A 15518-nucleotide genomic window follows, 5' to 3' on the forward strand; every position below is an offset into this window, starting at 1 on the left:
AGGACGAGTGTCTAGGAAAATACCAACAGTCGGGGTCATATGAGGACGAGTGTCTAAGAAGATTCCAACAGTCGGGGTCATATGAGGACGAGTGTCTAGGAAGATTCAAACAGTCAGGGTCATATGAGGATGAGTATCTAGGAAGATACAAACAGCCAGGGTCATATGAGGACGAGTGTCTAGGAAGATATCAACAGTCAGGGTCATATGAGGATGAGTATCTAAGAATATACCAACAGTCAGGGTTATATGAGGGTAAGTGTTCAGGAAGATACCAACAGTCAGGGTCATATGAGGGTAAGTGTTCGGGAAGATACCAACAGTCAGGGTCATATGAGGGTAAGTGTTCAGGAAGATACCAACAGTCAGGGTCATATGAGGGTAAGTGTTCAGGAAGATACCAACAGTCAAGGTCATATGAGGAAGAGTATCTAGGAAGATACCAACAGTCAGGGTCATATGAGGATGAGTATCTAGAATGATACCAACAGTCAGGGTCATATGAGGATGAGTATCTAGAATGATACCAACAGTCAGGGTCATATGAGGACGAGTGTCTAGGAAGATACCAACAGTCAGGGTCATATGAGGATGAGTATCTAGAATGATACCAACAGTCGGAGTCATATGAGGGTAAGTGTCCAGGAAGATATCAACAGAACAATCATGACAGTAATTTTTGTTTGTATTTTACAGAACTGATCCAATTAAAGTGCCTTGTCAGCAATTTGCTCACCTCACATGACTCACAGGTGAAGGTTTTTGGGTTTTATTCACATTTACATAAGATAAAATGCCTGGCTCCTTCCACTCTATACATCCAATACACAACTTGTATATAACTTGACATCCTTATTTAGCAAAACTTTCTTATCTTTCACCATAACAGAGATCAAAAACAGATATCCGCAAACACCAGATCTTAATTAACAGAGATTAAATCTAACCAATATCTGATGCTTCAATTAATTACATTTTAAACAAATTATAATCATTATATTGTTACTGTCATTGCATGTCTTTATATTTAAACATAGCTGGTGAATGTTGTGTTACTTTCCTCCATGTCTCTCAGATCTGTTCTTATCAGAGATTAAACCAACAATGTTAGAGGGTCACCATGGCCAGAAACTTTTGACAGGTACAGCTGGCACAATTACGTCAGATAATAAATTGACCGACCAGCGACCTGTGTTGTTGTAGGAGTAACCTTGTGCACAGCACAGCCCCTTGGGCTTCCTTCTGGCCTAAGACAAGAGTGAATAATAAACATGTTCATATAGATCAACTTTAGCCACTCTAATGTCTTTTCAATATCGCACTTCTAATATTTAGAGAAAAATTTCAGCCAATCAAATTTCTCTTCACTCCATATCTGGTCCTGTAAGCCTCCATACAGACATCAACTTCAACCAATCAAACATCTTGTTACGTTCCGATCTCTAATCTTGGTAAAGATTAACTTCAACCAATCATATTTCTTGCCACTACACCATCTCTATCTTCAACAAAGTCATAATGTCAAACAATGCATACATGTATGACTCCTTCAAAACTCAATCTGCTCATTAACATGAACTTTTAAGCAGATTGTCAACATTAAATGTGACTGTGAATGATATTTGTTGATTTTTTCTGTTGAATCTTTCAGTGGATGCTGAACATCACTTTCCCTTTCGGCCGAATTAAAACTCCTGCTATCTCAGGAATCCTGATGACTTTTTCTTGGCACCCTGTCTTTCTTCCTCCACTAAGGCTTCCATCAAACATTTGTTGAGAGATTCTCCAACTCGTCTACCAGTCTGTTAAGCAAAAAATTTGCATGATTAGATTATTTTTTCAGCTTCAAAGTAAATAAAGCCAACCTATGAAACATCTCATTTCCTCTTCTTTGGAGGATTCAAACAAAATTGAATTGTATTAAGTCCTAAAATATAAATTCCACTTATTTGTGTCCTCTCTGAAGAAAAAAAAAAAAGAAGAGCTAATAGTACCATTGTTATGGTGAGAACAATGGTAAGACTGTTGAAATTCTTAGAACATTAAAAAGATTTTTAAAGTTAGCACAGAATAATATCGTGATTCTTTCATTAACATACAGTGACCAATGGCTATTCTTCACATACCTCCATCATATCCTCTATACTGGTGGGGTCCAAACTGCCTGATCCTTCTTTTTTCAGTGCTGTAATTGTCCCCTTTTCTGTAACTCCCATAATTACCCTGCAATAAAATACAATTATAATACTAAAAGTTTTTTAATCAGTAGTAAATTGCTTTTCTATTTTTCAATTCAGAAATATCAAATTTATGTTTTAATATAAAATATTTGTATGCAGGTATAGAGGTTATTTCGTACCTGGCTAAAGTACAGCACTCTTCCTTCTGACTTGCATCTACAACATGTGAATGACCAACCTGGAAACAAGAAATAAAATATTTCCATATACATCATCTGTATGTAATAACGTCCTACATGTATCTGAACTTCTACAGCAAGTTGATCAAGGTAGTGTGGGTGATGATAAGAGAAATTGCTGTGTGTGTGAGAAAGAGGGTCAAAGTGTACCCGCTTCCAACACGAGGACAATGAACTCGGATGTGAACAAGAACAGGGGAGGAGACACTTAAGGATTGAATAATGTTACGTTGAGGTGTATGGGGGGTATAAACCTCAATAGGTCTTGAGACAAATTTTATGAACTGCTACGCAGTTCATAATAAATTTGTCTCAAGACCTATTGAGGTTTATACCCCCATACACCTCAACATAACTTTATTCAATCCTTATATTTATATTTTTTTGATATTTTGTACAATATTTTGTCTTTGACAAATAGGGACTTGTGCAAGTCTACCACAGAACTTACCGAAATGTACGTCATCACTCTTCGTCTACATATGGTTAATACTTTTAGGATTTCTTTCGTGAACAAACTTAATAGCGAATTAAAACAAATATTAGTTTTAAAGGAATTTATTTCATATAAATATGATCACTTTTGAAAAGGAATTAAAAAAATATAGTCCAAGCTCAACAAATGTATTCCTACGCCAGACTTGATATAGTTCATTGAAAAATGACTCGAGTTAACTGTGGTAGGTTCATTGAGTCTGAATTGAGTGGAAATATAAATATAAAAAGGTGATTGCAGGTTACAATTATAGAATAAAGGTAATCCATCATAATAATAAGTGTGTAGGTCATGGAATGAATGTGAGCTAACAAATTTTGCAAGTCTGACAGGCATGATGAGGATCATCTAGCAGGAAAGAAATTGGAGGATCTGTGAGAAAAGAAGACTAGCGATGCCTTCATTTGTACACAGAACTTCAACACAGATTGGGACAGGTTGAAGTTATCAGGAAAGAAATACCTTATTGAGAGTTACAATGCAAGGTGATGATTTCATGTCCAGTCTCTGTACATCATACGGGTCATCCGAGATCTCCAACTCTTCTAAACCTTCGTCTCTAGTCACAGTTACTTTCGGTATACTGGTAAAAGCAACAAAGCAACAACTTAAGGATTTAATTTATATGTATACGTACTACAGAATGCTACCTGGACAACCCACCTTGTTATAACATACTGAGGGTGCTGTAGAAACAGGACAATCAATTCTATTACAATTGTGATGTGAACAAGAGACAGATGTAAAGTACAATATTTGTGCAAAATGAGGGTCCAGCGGACAAGACAACTTCGTTAGCGAAGTGTGTTCAATAGGATACACACATGTCTAGCAAAGCTTAGCTGTGGACAAGCAGACTTGCTAATTTTCCCACTCAACTAGTACACAATGGAAGTAAATGACATTAATTAAGGCAAAGAATTGTATTGTTATGATTTATGTACCTTGTATTAAATAACGCTGCCTTTACTGCAAGTGAAGTGGCATCAAAGAGGTTACCACCACATTCCAGCAGCTGCAAAATAATTACAAGATGAATAAAATACAGGGCGATCACTTTTGTTTTTCATTGCATTATGATAGACATCCCAAAAACGTTACCTCGCTCTTAGGTAAAGGTGTCCAAAAATTAAGAATGAATTTGTATATAGCTTGAAAATTATATAATGTATTACTCAGATAGTAAACTAGTGTTACATGTATGCACAAAAATTGGGAAAGTCTTGATAGTACTGATATATGTACTTTCAAGTGCATCTGCCTGAGTTTTCAATGGCCTTGACCCCAGACTTGGACATTCTGACAGCTAGATGTCTGGTGTAGACTCTGAAAACATTATCTATGTTACAACATAACATACCAACACATCAACATAGAGTATCCAGCATTGGGAGCTAGGGATTACACAGAGCTGCTTGAGGTTAAAACAGTTTGGGCAGTCATAGGCACGATACAGCATGTTACTGATTTCTGTGGCCAGGTCCTCACCTCCCCTGCCTTCAAACTCAGGTGTAGCATTGGCAGAGCTGAAAATGAAAGCCAAAATTGTATGACTGGGGTATTTCAAATTAAAGTAATCTCCATAAATTTGCAAATTGTATACAAGTACAAAGATGTAGTATGGAAGTTCCATAAATTCAATTAAGTAGATTTTGCAAATCACATACCTGGTAGCATGAAAATTCCAAAAATTTGTTCTGACAGATTTTGCATTTTTAAGTAAATAATTTTTAAATGTTATAACAACCAAAGTCAAATACAGAGTTTTTAGTGTTTTTGCTTCATCTTATTTTGCTGTTCATAACTGTGCCATCCAAATTTGTCTTTAATGAGTAAAATTTAATGTAATCAAGGCATGATGTCCATCATACAGCAGCCATAATCGGTGATTTCTTACAAATTGAAATTGAAATAGTTGTTCAATGGATCACTTACCAGTCCACAAAGAACTCTAATCGTCCCTTATCAAGCTTCTCGGGATTTGGAGTACCTAATTCTGCCTTTACACCAACCAAGATATCTGTGTTTGCCTGCATCAGAATATATGTACCAATTTATGTCATGGGAATGCACAATTTTGTGGTAGGATACTAAATGGTGTGTGAAATAAATTGATACAATTTTGATTAACAAACATGAAATTGGTACTATGTACCAGGTTCATACATATACATAATTCATTGTTTTACAGTTTCATAGAATACACACAGAATGAAACATTTTATTGAAGTGTTTTAAAAGAATTAACTGAAAAGTCACTATACATCTTTTTGTGTCAGTTTAATATTGGAGCTGCCTAATGTCATACAGTTGATAGTGAAGTCCACCTAAATGTGGCAGCTATACTGTATAGCACCACCATCCTGAAAACTATTGTGATACATGTACTTCCACATTCCAATGTACTGTATATTCAAAGATGTCATCCTTTCGCTTGCAGCCTAATCAGGTAAGTGTCAAAAAAATTAGCTTCTTATTTCCTTTTACCTAAACTACCATATACAGGAATGTATATTATACAGTGTAATATAAAGAGAAATCACTTCCATCTACATCAGGATTCTGCTGAATTGTTTATGTAATGAAAGACTTCTGGGACCAGTTTTTCTAAAGGTGATAAGGTTAATCTTAGTTCAACAACATTTTTATATACATATAAATATCCTAATAAATTCCTTTCTGGCAAAACTGTCTTGACAAAATTTTATGAACTTCTATAGCACTCTTCAGTCTCCTCCTGCCTGCTTATTTTAAGAAAAATACATACACGGTTTTTGAAGTAAAGGAGAAATATTTTCATGAAAAGTGATGAAACTGTAATTTTCACCTTTTGAACAAATGGGCCCCAGTTTGTTTTAGAACATTTCAAGGGAGATAACTAGTGTTAATCGCAAGTATTTTTGCTCACATGCAAAATGTTAAGAAATGGGTCAAAACTTGAGTTGCCTTTCAAAAAATGAGAGGTTTGAAAAGTATGCTAGAGGTATTACATCTATTCATGTAGCATCAATTTTATTTTATATTGTAATTATAGTGATTTTTGGAACTCAAATATTTTAGTAGACTTGCACATTTCTCCTGAAATTCGGAGTACCCCTCTATATCTCTAAGTAAAGTGACTCATCAGAATTTTGAAAATCATGTCCAGGACTTGCCTTAACAAAATCTACAAAAAATACTGGATTACCAATCTGACTCTAGCTGATCCATTGGTATTTGACATGACACTTGTCTCAATTTCTAAATGCCTGTAGTCTTCACATCCTCTGCCATCTTCACGACAATTATCCTGTAACACAAATTTCATTTATAACTTGCCGATTAACATTACATCACTAGATAATGTATGTAGTTAAGATTGCTCCTTTCGATAAAAGTTTGAAGCAAATTATTTATTATTTGCAAAAATTATAAAACAGATCATATCGTAAGTTGCCAAGCAATTGGTCGAATCCTTTTACAATTCTATTTCATCCTTGAGTTGAAAATAATACTAACTTCAGGGAGAGTATTTTTTCCAGGGCACTTGCCACAGGAAATCAAAGCTCAAATCCAATTGCCTGCTGCACAGATGAAAATTCTACATATTCAAGGAAAAAGTATATAAAATCATTCAAATGTTCTGTTTATAAATATTTCATATTTTATTTCTGATAAGGAACTATTTATTATTAATTTCAATTCATTCCAATATACAGTACCATTATAGTGTTACTTACATTTAAATCAAAATGTGTTATATATTCATACATACAAATTATATTCATTGTTAGTTTTATGTCAAAATCATCACATTATTATCATCATATATTTGCTTGACTTTTTGACATAAAAATGTTTTTTTTTAATGTTTTTGCATCATTACTCTATGCAAAATCTATGTATTAAATTATTACAAGTTTGTTGTGTTGTATACCTTGTAATATATAGACATATTTACACATAAGTACATATATATCTATATATTGTATTGGTAAAGTCAGTTTAATTTACCAGTAATATAATTTGGACATATAATGTAGCATATTAGTAACAGGGGAGATAATTAATAACTAGGCCTACAACATATTCTGTTATATTGATGCATTTTTCCGATCCAAGTGAAGGCATGCTACAGTATAGAAATAACTGCAGTCCATGTGGGTAAAATATACCCAGATTTTAATCGGTTTCAGCATACATGTACAACAGCTGTCAGTGATTGTACCTTTCAGCAGTTCAGTGTAATGTACAGTATCATGTCATCATCATGATCAGTATTATGTTCGTTTTTATGCACCTTTAGGTCATTAACACAACTGTCGGGATTCGAACATATACAATGTTGATGCATTGTTTACTCACTTGGACACCGTGTAAAATAAACACTTTCTCGGCGTCGCTAAGTTGAACATCAACCATCTTCAGAGCTTTACTTCACAACATACCCACGTGAAACAAAACCGGAAATGTGAATTTCGATTGAAGAATATGCTGTAAACGTCATCAAAACAGGGGTATGATAATTCATCTGGGTCATTAAAGTGATTTGCATGCTTAAGCTACGTACTGCGTAAATTCATTCATATTTAAGCATTATTGTCACACAGACAATATCGGCATTGACATTTTCCTTCTGGGTATCCAAGTAAACTGCACGACGTAATGTCTGGCCGAAATATGAGACGTTAAATCCCCGATGATGGACGAAGTGCATTCCAGAAATATGTATGCATATACGTAACATAAATAGAAATGCGACTGATATGTAGATTTCTAGTAGTCGTCTGTTCGATGTATGTTTACATTGAAAGGCACCCGCTAACACGTTACTTCCGTTGATTGATACATATCGTAGCACGTTCAGTGCAGTTAATAGCATAGTTGAATTTGCCGTTGAAAATCAATATATGTTGAATTGACACAAATTATAACTTTGATATATTCTCAAAGAAAATCATTACACATGACTTCAGCTCTAGGTTACTTATAATATTTCGATATTAAATTTATTTAACGATATTTAATCTAAAGTTTGTCAAGGCCAGGACTGCCGATGATTCTTCCTTAACTGATAGCAATAGCAGTCGTCGGTCTTATAAGCGTGTCCGCTTCTTAACCACCTGTTTTTATTATTCTATTTACAGTACGCATGCTCAATCATGTATCAAGTATAGTAGATTCCTCATTTATAATTAAAATATGGTAGTTCAAATTTCCTCAATACGGTCATCAAATATCATTCATAAAAAACGAATTGGTGCTCAGTTTCATATTTAGATTATTAACATACCATCTGTATCTACAGTCACTATCTATATATACATGTATAGACTGTATAGGTAGTAGGTGTTATACAGAGTATTTTGGCGGGTCAAACGGGTTGTTTAACTAGTACACGTAGCAGGATGGGTGGAACTTGATCTCCTTGCTAGTCCAGTGCTTGTTGAGGTTGCTTTTAAATGAGTTGATTGATGGTGAATTGACAACTGACGATGATAAACTGTTCCAGTCATCGACAACTGCGGCTGGGAATGAATTTTTTCTGATGCTTAGCCTTGTGTGTGGTTTTGCCAGTTTCTTATTGTGTCCTCTTGTCCTGCCTTCTCCAGTTATTTGTAATAGATCCTCTGAAGTCACATCCATCCCATTAAGGATTCTGAATACCTGAATCATGTCGTATCTTTTCCGCCTGTACTGGAGTGATGGGAGCCTGAGGTGACGGAGTCTTTCTGGATAAGGGAGATGAGATATATTCCTGACCAGTTTAGTAGCTCTCCTTTGGACATTCTCAATTGCTACAATGTCTTTTTTACATATGGTATATATGGTATACAAGGACGACCCTTGGTTCACTCAATAAATATGTTGAAACAGACTTATTTGGTTGTTTAATTAACCAATCAATGTATAATGTGCCTGATCAGCTGTGTTTTCTGACCAGAAGCCTTAGTCCTCCTTTAGAAAAATGGTGGGCATGCTATGGCATTAACATAAATCAAAGTACCTAGTGAAAATATAGCATATTATGTCAAATTTCTAATTTTGTCTAGCTTGAAGTCATAAATACTTAAATTATTCCAATGGAAGGAATTTCTCTATAGTTATGTTAGTAGAAAAGGATGGACATAAAAACTTTAAAGACTGTATAATATTTTCTTTTTTAACAATTTTTTTATTTAAGGGAGAATCGAGGAGAAGAACAGGAACGTCCTAAAGGACCAGTTGTGAAGACTCTTAAATCTAAACACAAAGGCCCAGTGGAGGATGGAGTAACAATTGTGGACTGTGGACCAATCTGTAAACGATTTGGACTTGCATGGCTATTCACCTGTAAACATGCATGGTGTGTTCGGGACATCTGTGGCTGGGTCTGTGCCATTATTACATGGCTCCTGGTCCTGTATGCTGAATATGTGGTGATATTTGTCATGCTATGGTATAATCCCAATACAGAATGGAGCCTTATCAATGGAGTTATATTTCAGTTCTTTGCCTTCTTAGCTGTTGCCTCACACCTTCGAACCATGTTGTCAGACCCTGTAAGTACTGCATGTTCTATCATATGTCTTGCAAGATACAAGAAGATTGATTTAAAGTCGTATATGTTACACAAAGAACATTAGCTCTGTAGAGCTTCTATGTCTTACTTCTTAGTAAATTAACACATGCTTCTATATATAGCATCAGAGCAGGAACAAATACAAGTTTAAGGAAAACATGAACTTACAAAATTAAGTCTTAACGTTCAAAAAAGAATTGAGGGGAATAGTTGTCTTGCACTGTAAATAATTTGGCAGGTAGGATTTATTTGATATACACTTTTCAGTAATATAATGATAGTGATTTTCTAAAATGTATTATTATATTTCGTAGAATAACCATGTATTGAATAGATTATTTTTTTCTTAAGGGTGCAGTGCCAAAAGGAAATGCTACAAAAGAAAACATACAGAGAATGCATTTAGAAGATGGACAGGTGATATTTAAATGTCCAAAGTGTGTCAGCATCAAACCTGAGAGAGCTCACCACTGCAGGTATTTGGTCTATAACTAACCCGGTTATGTTTATAACAATTACAGTTGTAAAAAGATGTATATTGATGCCCCAGTTTCCTCAAAAGTAAGCGAGAATATGTGATTGCTCGAGATGTATTTAAAACATAAAAACTCTTCATTCATGAACTCTGTAACTGGGTAAAAAACAGTTTGGAAAATGATATTATAGATGAAAGAAAAGATTCATTTTTTAAATGGAAACTGATAGACTAATATAATATATATAATTTTTTTTATATCATACAGGGTCTTTCTGACTGTTTTCCAATATTTTTGGGCTAGTAGATTTTTAGTTGGGCAGCTAGTGGCCCATGGATTTTCAGTGTCTGCTAGCACTGGGCTAGCGGAGAGGCCATCCTTAAATAGCCATAACTGTTGATAGGATTTTAAACAATACAAAACCAAACCAAACATGAAATTCTAAATCATTCACCAACACATTTATGACACATGATTTCTCTGACACAAATGTCTTCCTACTGATTTCATCTTTATATCACATTTATTTTTCAGTGTCTGTCAGAGATGTATAAGGAAGATGGATCACCACTGTCCATGGGTCAACAATTGCGTGGGAGAAAAGAACCAAAAATTTTTTGTATTATTTACAGTAAGTTGAACTGTCTAGAATTACATTTGTTTCAAACTTTCTGTTGAAATAGGTTTTTTAGCTCACCTGGACTGAAGGTTCGACGAGCTTATGTCATGGTGCGTCGTCCATCCGTCCATCAACATTTTCTTTAAATTGCTACTAGTCTTAAACTACTTAACTGGATTTAACCGACCAGGAACATCCTTGGGGAAAGGGGAACAGAGTTTGTATAAATATTTACCTTAGTGGAGGGGCCAAAATTATAAAGTGGTCCATTTGGCAAAATTCATATTAAAGACTGCTTTTCTGAAACTAAGCAATATATGACATTTATATTTTAGTGGTTACATCCCTAGGTGACTAGGATTCAAATTTATAGAAATAGTCGGGCTTACCCCTCGGGGACATGAAGGGCAGGGCCGAAAGGGGTCAGTTTGGCAATATCGATATTAACGACTTCTTCTCTGGAACTAAGCAATGTATGACATTTATATTTCAGTGGTAACATCCCTAGGTGACTGGGTTTCAAACTTATACAAATGATGGGGCTGACCCCAGGGGCCCGAGGGACGGAAAAAAGAGGGAGCAATTTGACTATATTACTATAGACGACTTCTTGTATTTTTGAAACTGTTCAGATCCCCAACCCCTAACCATATATAGCATTGCTGGGCATCAAAAGATAAAGTTCATGTTGTGAAAATAGGCCCAGGGGTCTTTTTCCACCACAAGGGACTTAATTTCTTTTAACACAATCATATTGAGTCTGGACTTCATTTCTTGGTTACATCTTTCACGCATTTGAAATCCCATCTCCATAACCATACATAGCATTGTTAGACATCAACAAATAAAGCTATTAATGAATTGAACATTAACATTATTTTGACGTTTGCTTAATTCAACCAGGTGAGTGATACAGGCCCTCTGGGCCTCCTGTTCTCTAACCTAATTGTCATTTAATGAAAATGAAAATTCAAAAATTTCAAGTAGCTGCAAGGTTGTTGTGGTACATCTTTTATAGATTTATGTGTTTTTACCTCATTTGAGTGTCATCTTGTTTCTAGTGACCAAAAACCTAAATTGTAAATGATAATAGGTAATTTTCATTAAACCTATGAGTGCAAATGACGTTTTGCTTGTAGCATTCTAACTAAGTACATTATTCAATAAAACAGGGTGTACATGATGGACTAAAAGCTACTATAACCTTTCTGTTTCAGATGTATATATGTATCATATCATGTCATGCGCTGTATATGTCCATTACCCATTTCATCATGTGTGTCGGGAAGGAATGGAAACGTAAGTATTGCATGATGTTTTCCATATATACAGATCTTTTGATAGTCTTGATATAGTGCTTCAGATATAGCTTTCGTTAATGCATATTTACGCACATATTTTTTGAGAAAAAAAACCCCGAAGAATAAACAAACAAAAATTCCACAACAATTATTGAACTGGCCAGGGTAATCCAATTAAATATAATTCAGATGATAGTGTCAGTTTCCAGCTCCAAATTCCAACTGTTTAGAATACATGCATTATTAGCTTATATAGCTATTTAAGACAAATTAACAAAGCACAATGTGAATGACAAGATTTTATTAAACCTTCCTAAAAATTATTATAAGAATAATTTTACAATCTTCGGGAAAAGAGCCAACGCCATTCTTCTAATTTAGGTTCTGTAGGTTCCGTAATCCCGGCTTGGATACCTCTGAGTATGCAGGGCGATTGAGAAAGTGGGGCAATATATCGTTAGAATTCAATCGCAACAAGCAACAGGATTTGATGGTTCTTGTCTATTTATTAGGTCTACCGGTTTCGCCCATACAATGGGCTTCTTCAGGACAAAGTTGTAGGGTATTTCTACCCCTAAAGTACTAAAAATGTGGGCCCATATACATTGTTATCTATGACATCATTAACAAAGGTAGAAATTGTGACAGCATTAACAATAGTCAGTATTGTGACGTCATCATAATGGATAGTATTATGACGTCATAATTGAATTAAAGATAGATAACTCTATTCTAACAAGAGAGATATAGCTATAAAAGGTGATAAGTGATTGATGTTGACTTGCAAGTCATAAATAATTACTAGTTAGGTAATTAACAAAAGCTCTATATATATAATATTATTAAAAATGAATGCTATAAAATATCAAAGTAGATTTAGGCTAAGGTACAATTGTTTAAATATCTTGCTATTAAGTTCAATGTTTTCTCAGTCGAAGGCCTGTTGAATGAAAGGTCCTCTCTTAATATGGCCTAAAATAACTTCCCATGTGGCATGGATCCCTGCCATCCTGGGTTTATTCTTCATAGTACATCTATACCTCTAATAGTTTTGCATCTGCTAGGTCATTGTGTTGGGACAATAATCCATGCTTGTAGTTCACAAAGAGTCCTTTTGGTGGTTAGTTCTTATGTGGTAACAGAATTATAATTCTATTATATTTCTATATGGTAGCTAGCTATAGTAACATCACAGATGTATTTTTAAATGATATGGATTTGGTACATAAAAAGTTCTTAATTCTTCGTCTGTGAAACAATTTAAAAAATGGTAACGCCAAGGTCAAGTGACAAACCTTGTCAATTGATCTTCCAACAAAGTCCAGTTTTAAATCTTTAAAATGAGGAATAGCCACATTTGGAAAGCTGGAAAGAATAATTTTATATATATTTCCTTGTATACATATGATTTGAGCTTTTACTTTAAAAAAAGTATGTTTCCACCAGTCCGCTTTGCTCAAATGGGGTGAAAGAACAGCATTTTCAGGGTTAGCACGGGCCTTGAGAAAGCCTTGAATTACACCTTGGGACTTGAAAAGCCTTGAATTTCATTCTGGGCCTTGAAAAGCCTTGAAAATTGGTATACACCCTTGAAAAATCCTTGAATATTAAAGTTTCATTAGGATAAGTGAAACCCTGGCCATTGATCATTTGGTTTCAACTTTGTCTTTACCGCTTCCTCTACTGACGTTACTGTTTTGATAAATGTTTGATAACAATAAAAACCATGTCAAGTTTTATTTTGATCAAGTGGATAGTTATAAGTTGCTTTTTTGTTCTCTTGTTCCCTCTCAAGCTGACTTAGATGACAGGTAAAATGGGCATTGGATATTTAATTAAGACATTGAAAAATCTTTGAAAAGGCCTTGAATTTGGTTTGACATAATCCGTATGAACACTGATTTTTAGAAAGTAGGGGTGAAAATGTTCAAAAGTTACCAGGAGCACTGTTGATATAAATATTTCCTTTTACATAACCTTATATTGACTCTAATTATTATATATATATATGTGTGTGTACTTTTATAAATTACCAGAACTGTAATATCTTGGTACAAATATTTTATATTCTTTCTTTATGTAAGAAAGGAAGCAAAATAGCCAAGAAAAAAAGAAAGAAAAAAATGGGGTGACCAAATAGTTTTATATATACATGTATAAAGAAATTGCTCATTGGTCAGAGAGAAGTATATATTTAACCTATTATTCAAATAACCAAAAATGAAGTATGGCAACTTGTTCAGGTTGTGTTGTTGGCAATTATTGATGACATAGGGAACTGAGTAGTCGCTTCTTAGCTTTGTCAAATCTAAAGAATATTTCATTTTACAGAAATTCTTTGATACATGTAGATCTGTCAATTGCTGACAGAAACGTACATTACAGATTTGAGAGATGCATGTTATTGAAAACCATTAGAACATTTTATGGTCAGCATCACATTTAATCTCAATCGCTAATGTTGTATTTCTTTGTGTGATGTGAAGTTTAACATATGGTTAGGTGTTGTTAAAATGCCTGATCATTCTAACTTGATTCTCGTTTTGTCTGAATGAGAACATAATTTTACCAGGGTTTGTCCTTGGGTTTTGCCATCAATGAAGCAGAAGACACTTATTATAGACTGGAAATCAGGGATGCTGGGAAACTTGTATTTAAAGTTTCGCATTTAGCTTTTAATAGTTCATTACAAAGTACAATGTCAGTACTGTTCTAACCCAACCTAGAACATAGTTGCATTATACATGTAGTATGGACACTGTATAGATTAGCTGAATTTCATTTGTCTTAAAAACCAAACATTTTGAGAAATTGATATCAGGTCTTTTAATGCTTGTCTAAATATATATACATTGTATATAAGAGTTATCTTTCTTCTAGCATAACCTATTGCATAGGGTAGCATACCCGGATTAGTTAATGTTGATTAATACTGAACTTACTGTTTATCAATCAAATTACTTTGTTATATTTGTAATATTACAATTAGTTAAAAGTTTCTGGAATTTTAATTGATTACAATGTTGTAAACTGATCTTTACCTGGCCAAGTGAGCTGATAATCTCACAGTTCTTGATACCCGTATCATTATTTTTCATTGTTGTCAAATTATGCTGTAAATATATATATATATATAAACAATAAGTTCATTGTCATATGAAGCAATATGAAACAATTAATAAAAAATAATTAAAATAATTAAAAGACCTAATAAACAAATAAAATAAAAGGAAATCAAATTTGATATATATCATGGGTGTGGATATTTGGATTTCCAATTGACTGAAACTTGTAAGTATGCTTTTGACATGAGGCAGGAGAAATGATAATTAGGGTTTTTGCATAAAAAAATTCTCCAAGTGGTTGGTGCACTGCGGGTTTACCTGATTTGGTATAAAACCTGTCTAAACTGACCACTTACTTTAACGACATCTTATAACATCCAACCATATCCAACAAGGAACAGCGACATATTCCACCTTCATTGAGGACACTGACTAACAACATCCTGTAACATCCAACCATATCCAACAAGGAACAGCGACATATTCCACCTTCATTGAGGACACTGACTAACAACATCCTGTAACATCCAACCATATCCAACAAGGAACAGCGACATATTCCACCTTCATTGAGGACACTGACTAACAACATCCTGTAACA

At 34.3% G+C, this 15518-nt stretch overlaps 2 protein-coding genes across 2 annotated transcripts in view; one reads left to right on the forward strand and one right to left on the reverse strand.

The window, feature by feature from the left end:
* Positions 1-667: 667 nt before the first annotated feature.
* LOC117338021 (exosome complex component RRP42-like) lies at positions 668-7382 on the reverse strand. Its single transcript, XM_033899181.1, has 9 exons — positions 7260-7382; positions 6103-6204; positions 4851-4945; positions 4276-4441; positions 3860-3930; positions 3378-3498; positions 2360-2418; positions 2127-2223; positions 668-1802 (listed from the first exon to the last, which is right to left on the reverse strand). The coding sequence occupies exons 1-9, from the start codon at positions 7314-7316 to the stop codon at positions 1698-1700; spliced, it is 873 nt and encodes a 290-aa protein (XP_033755072.1). The 5' UTR covers positions 7317-7382; the 3' UTR covers positions 668-1697.
* Positions 7383-7505: 123 nt separating this feature from the next.
* LOC117337312 (palmitoyltransferase ZDHHC3-like) overlaps positions 7506-15518 on the forward strand; it is a 41894-nt gene continuing 33881 nt past the window's right edge. The window contains exons 1-5 of the mRNA XM_033898228.1: positions 7506-7622; positions 9079-9436; positions 9808-9932; positions 10467-10563; positions 11769-11850. Of these exons, the coding sequence (XP_033754119.1) occupies positions 7594-7622; positions 9079-9436; positions 9808-9932; positions 10467-10563; positions 11769-11850 (691 nt within the window). The 5' untranslated portion in view covers positions 7506-7593. The remainder of the gene's footprint in view (positions 7623-9078; positions 9437-9807; positions 9933-10466; positions 10564-11768; positions 11851-15518) is intronic.

Source organism: Pecten maximus, chromosome 11 (genome assembly GCF_902652985.1).
Source record: "Pecten maximus chromosome 11, xPecMax1.1, whole genome shotgun sequence".
NCBI lineage: Eukaryota > Metazoa > Mollusca > Bivalvia > Pectinida > Pectinidae > Pecten > Pecten maximus.

Coding starts and splice junctions, on each gene's coding strand:
- LOC117338021 (XM_033899181.1), bottom strand. CDS start 7,316: ATGGTTGATGTTCAACTTAGCGACGCCGAGAAAGTGTTTATTTTACAC. Junction 4,442..4,850: donor TTAGAGTTCTTTGTGGACTG/GTAAGTGATCCA, acceptor TTTCATTTTCAG/CTCTGCCAATGCTACACCTG. Junction 2,419..3,377: donor GCATTGTAACTCTCAATAAG/GTATTTCTTTCC, acceptor TCTTGTTTCCAG/GTTGGTCATTCACATGTTGT.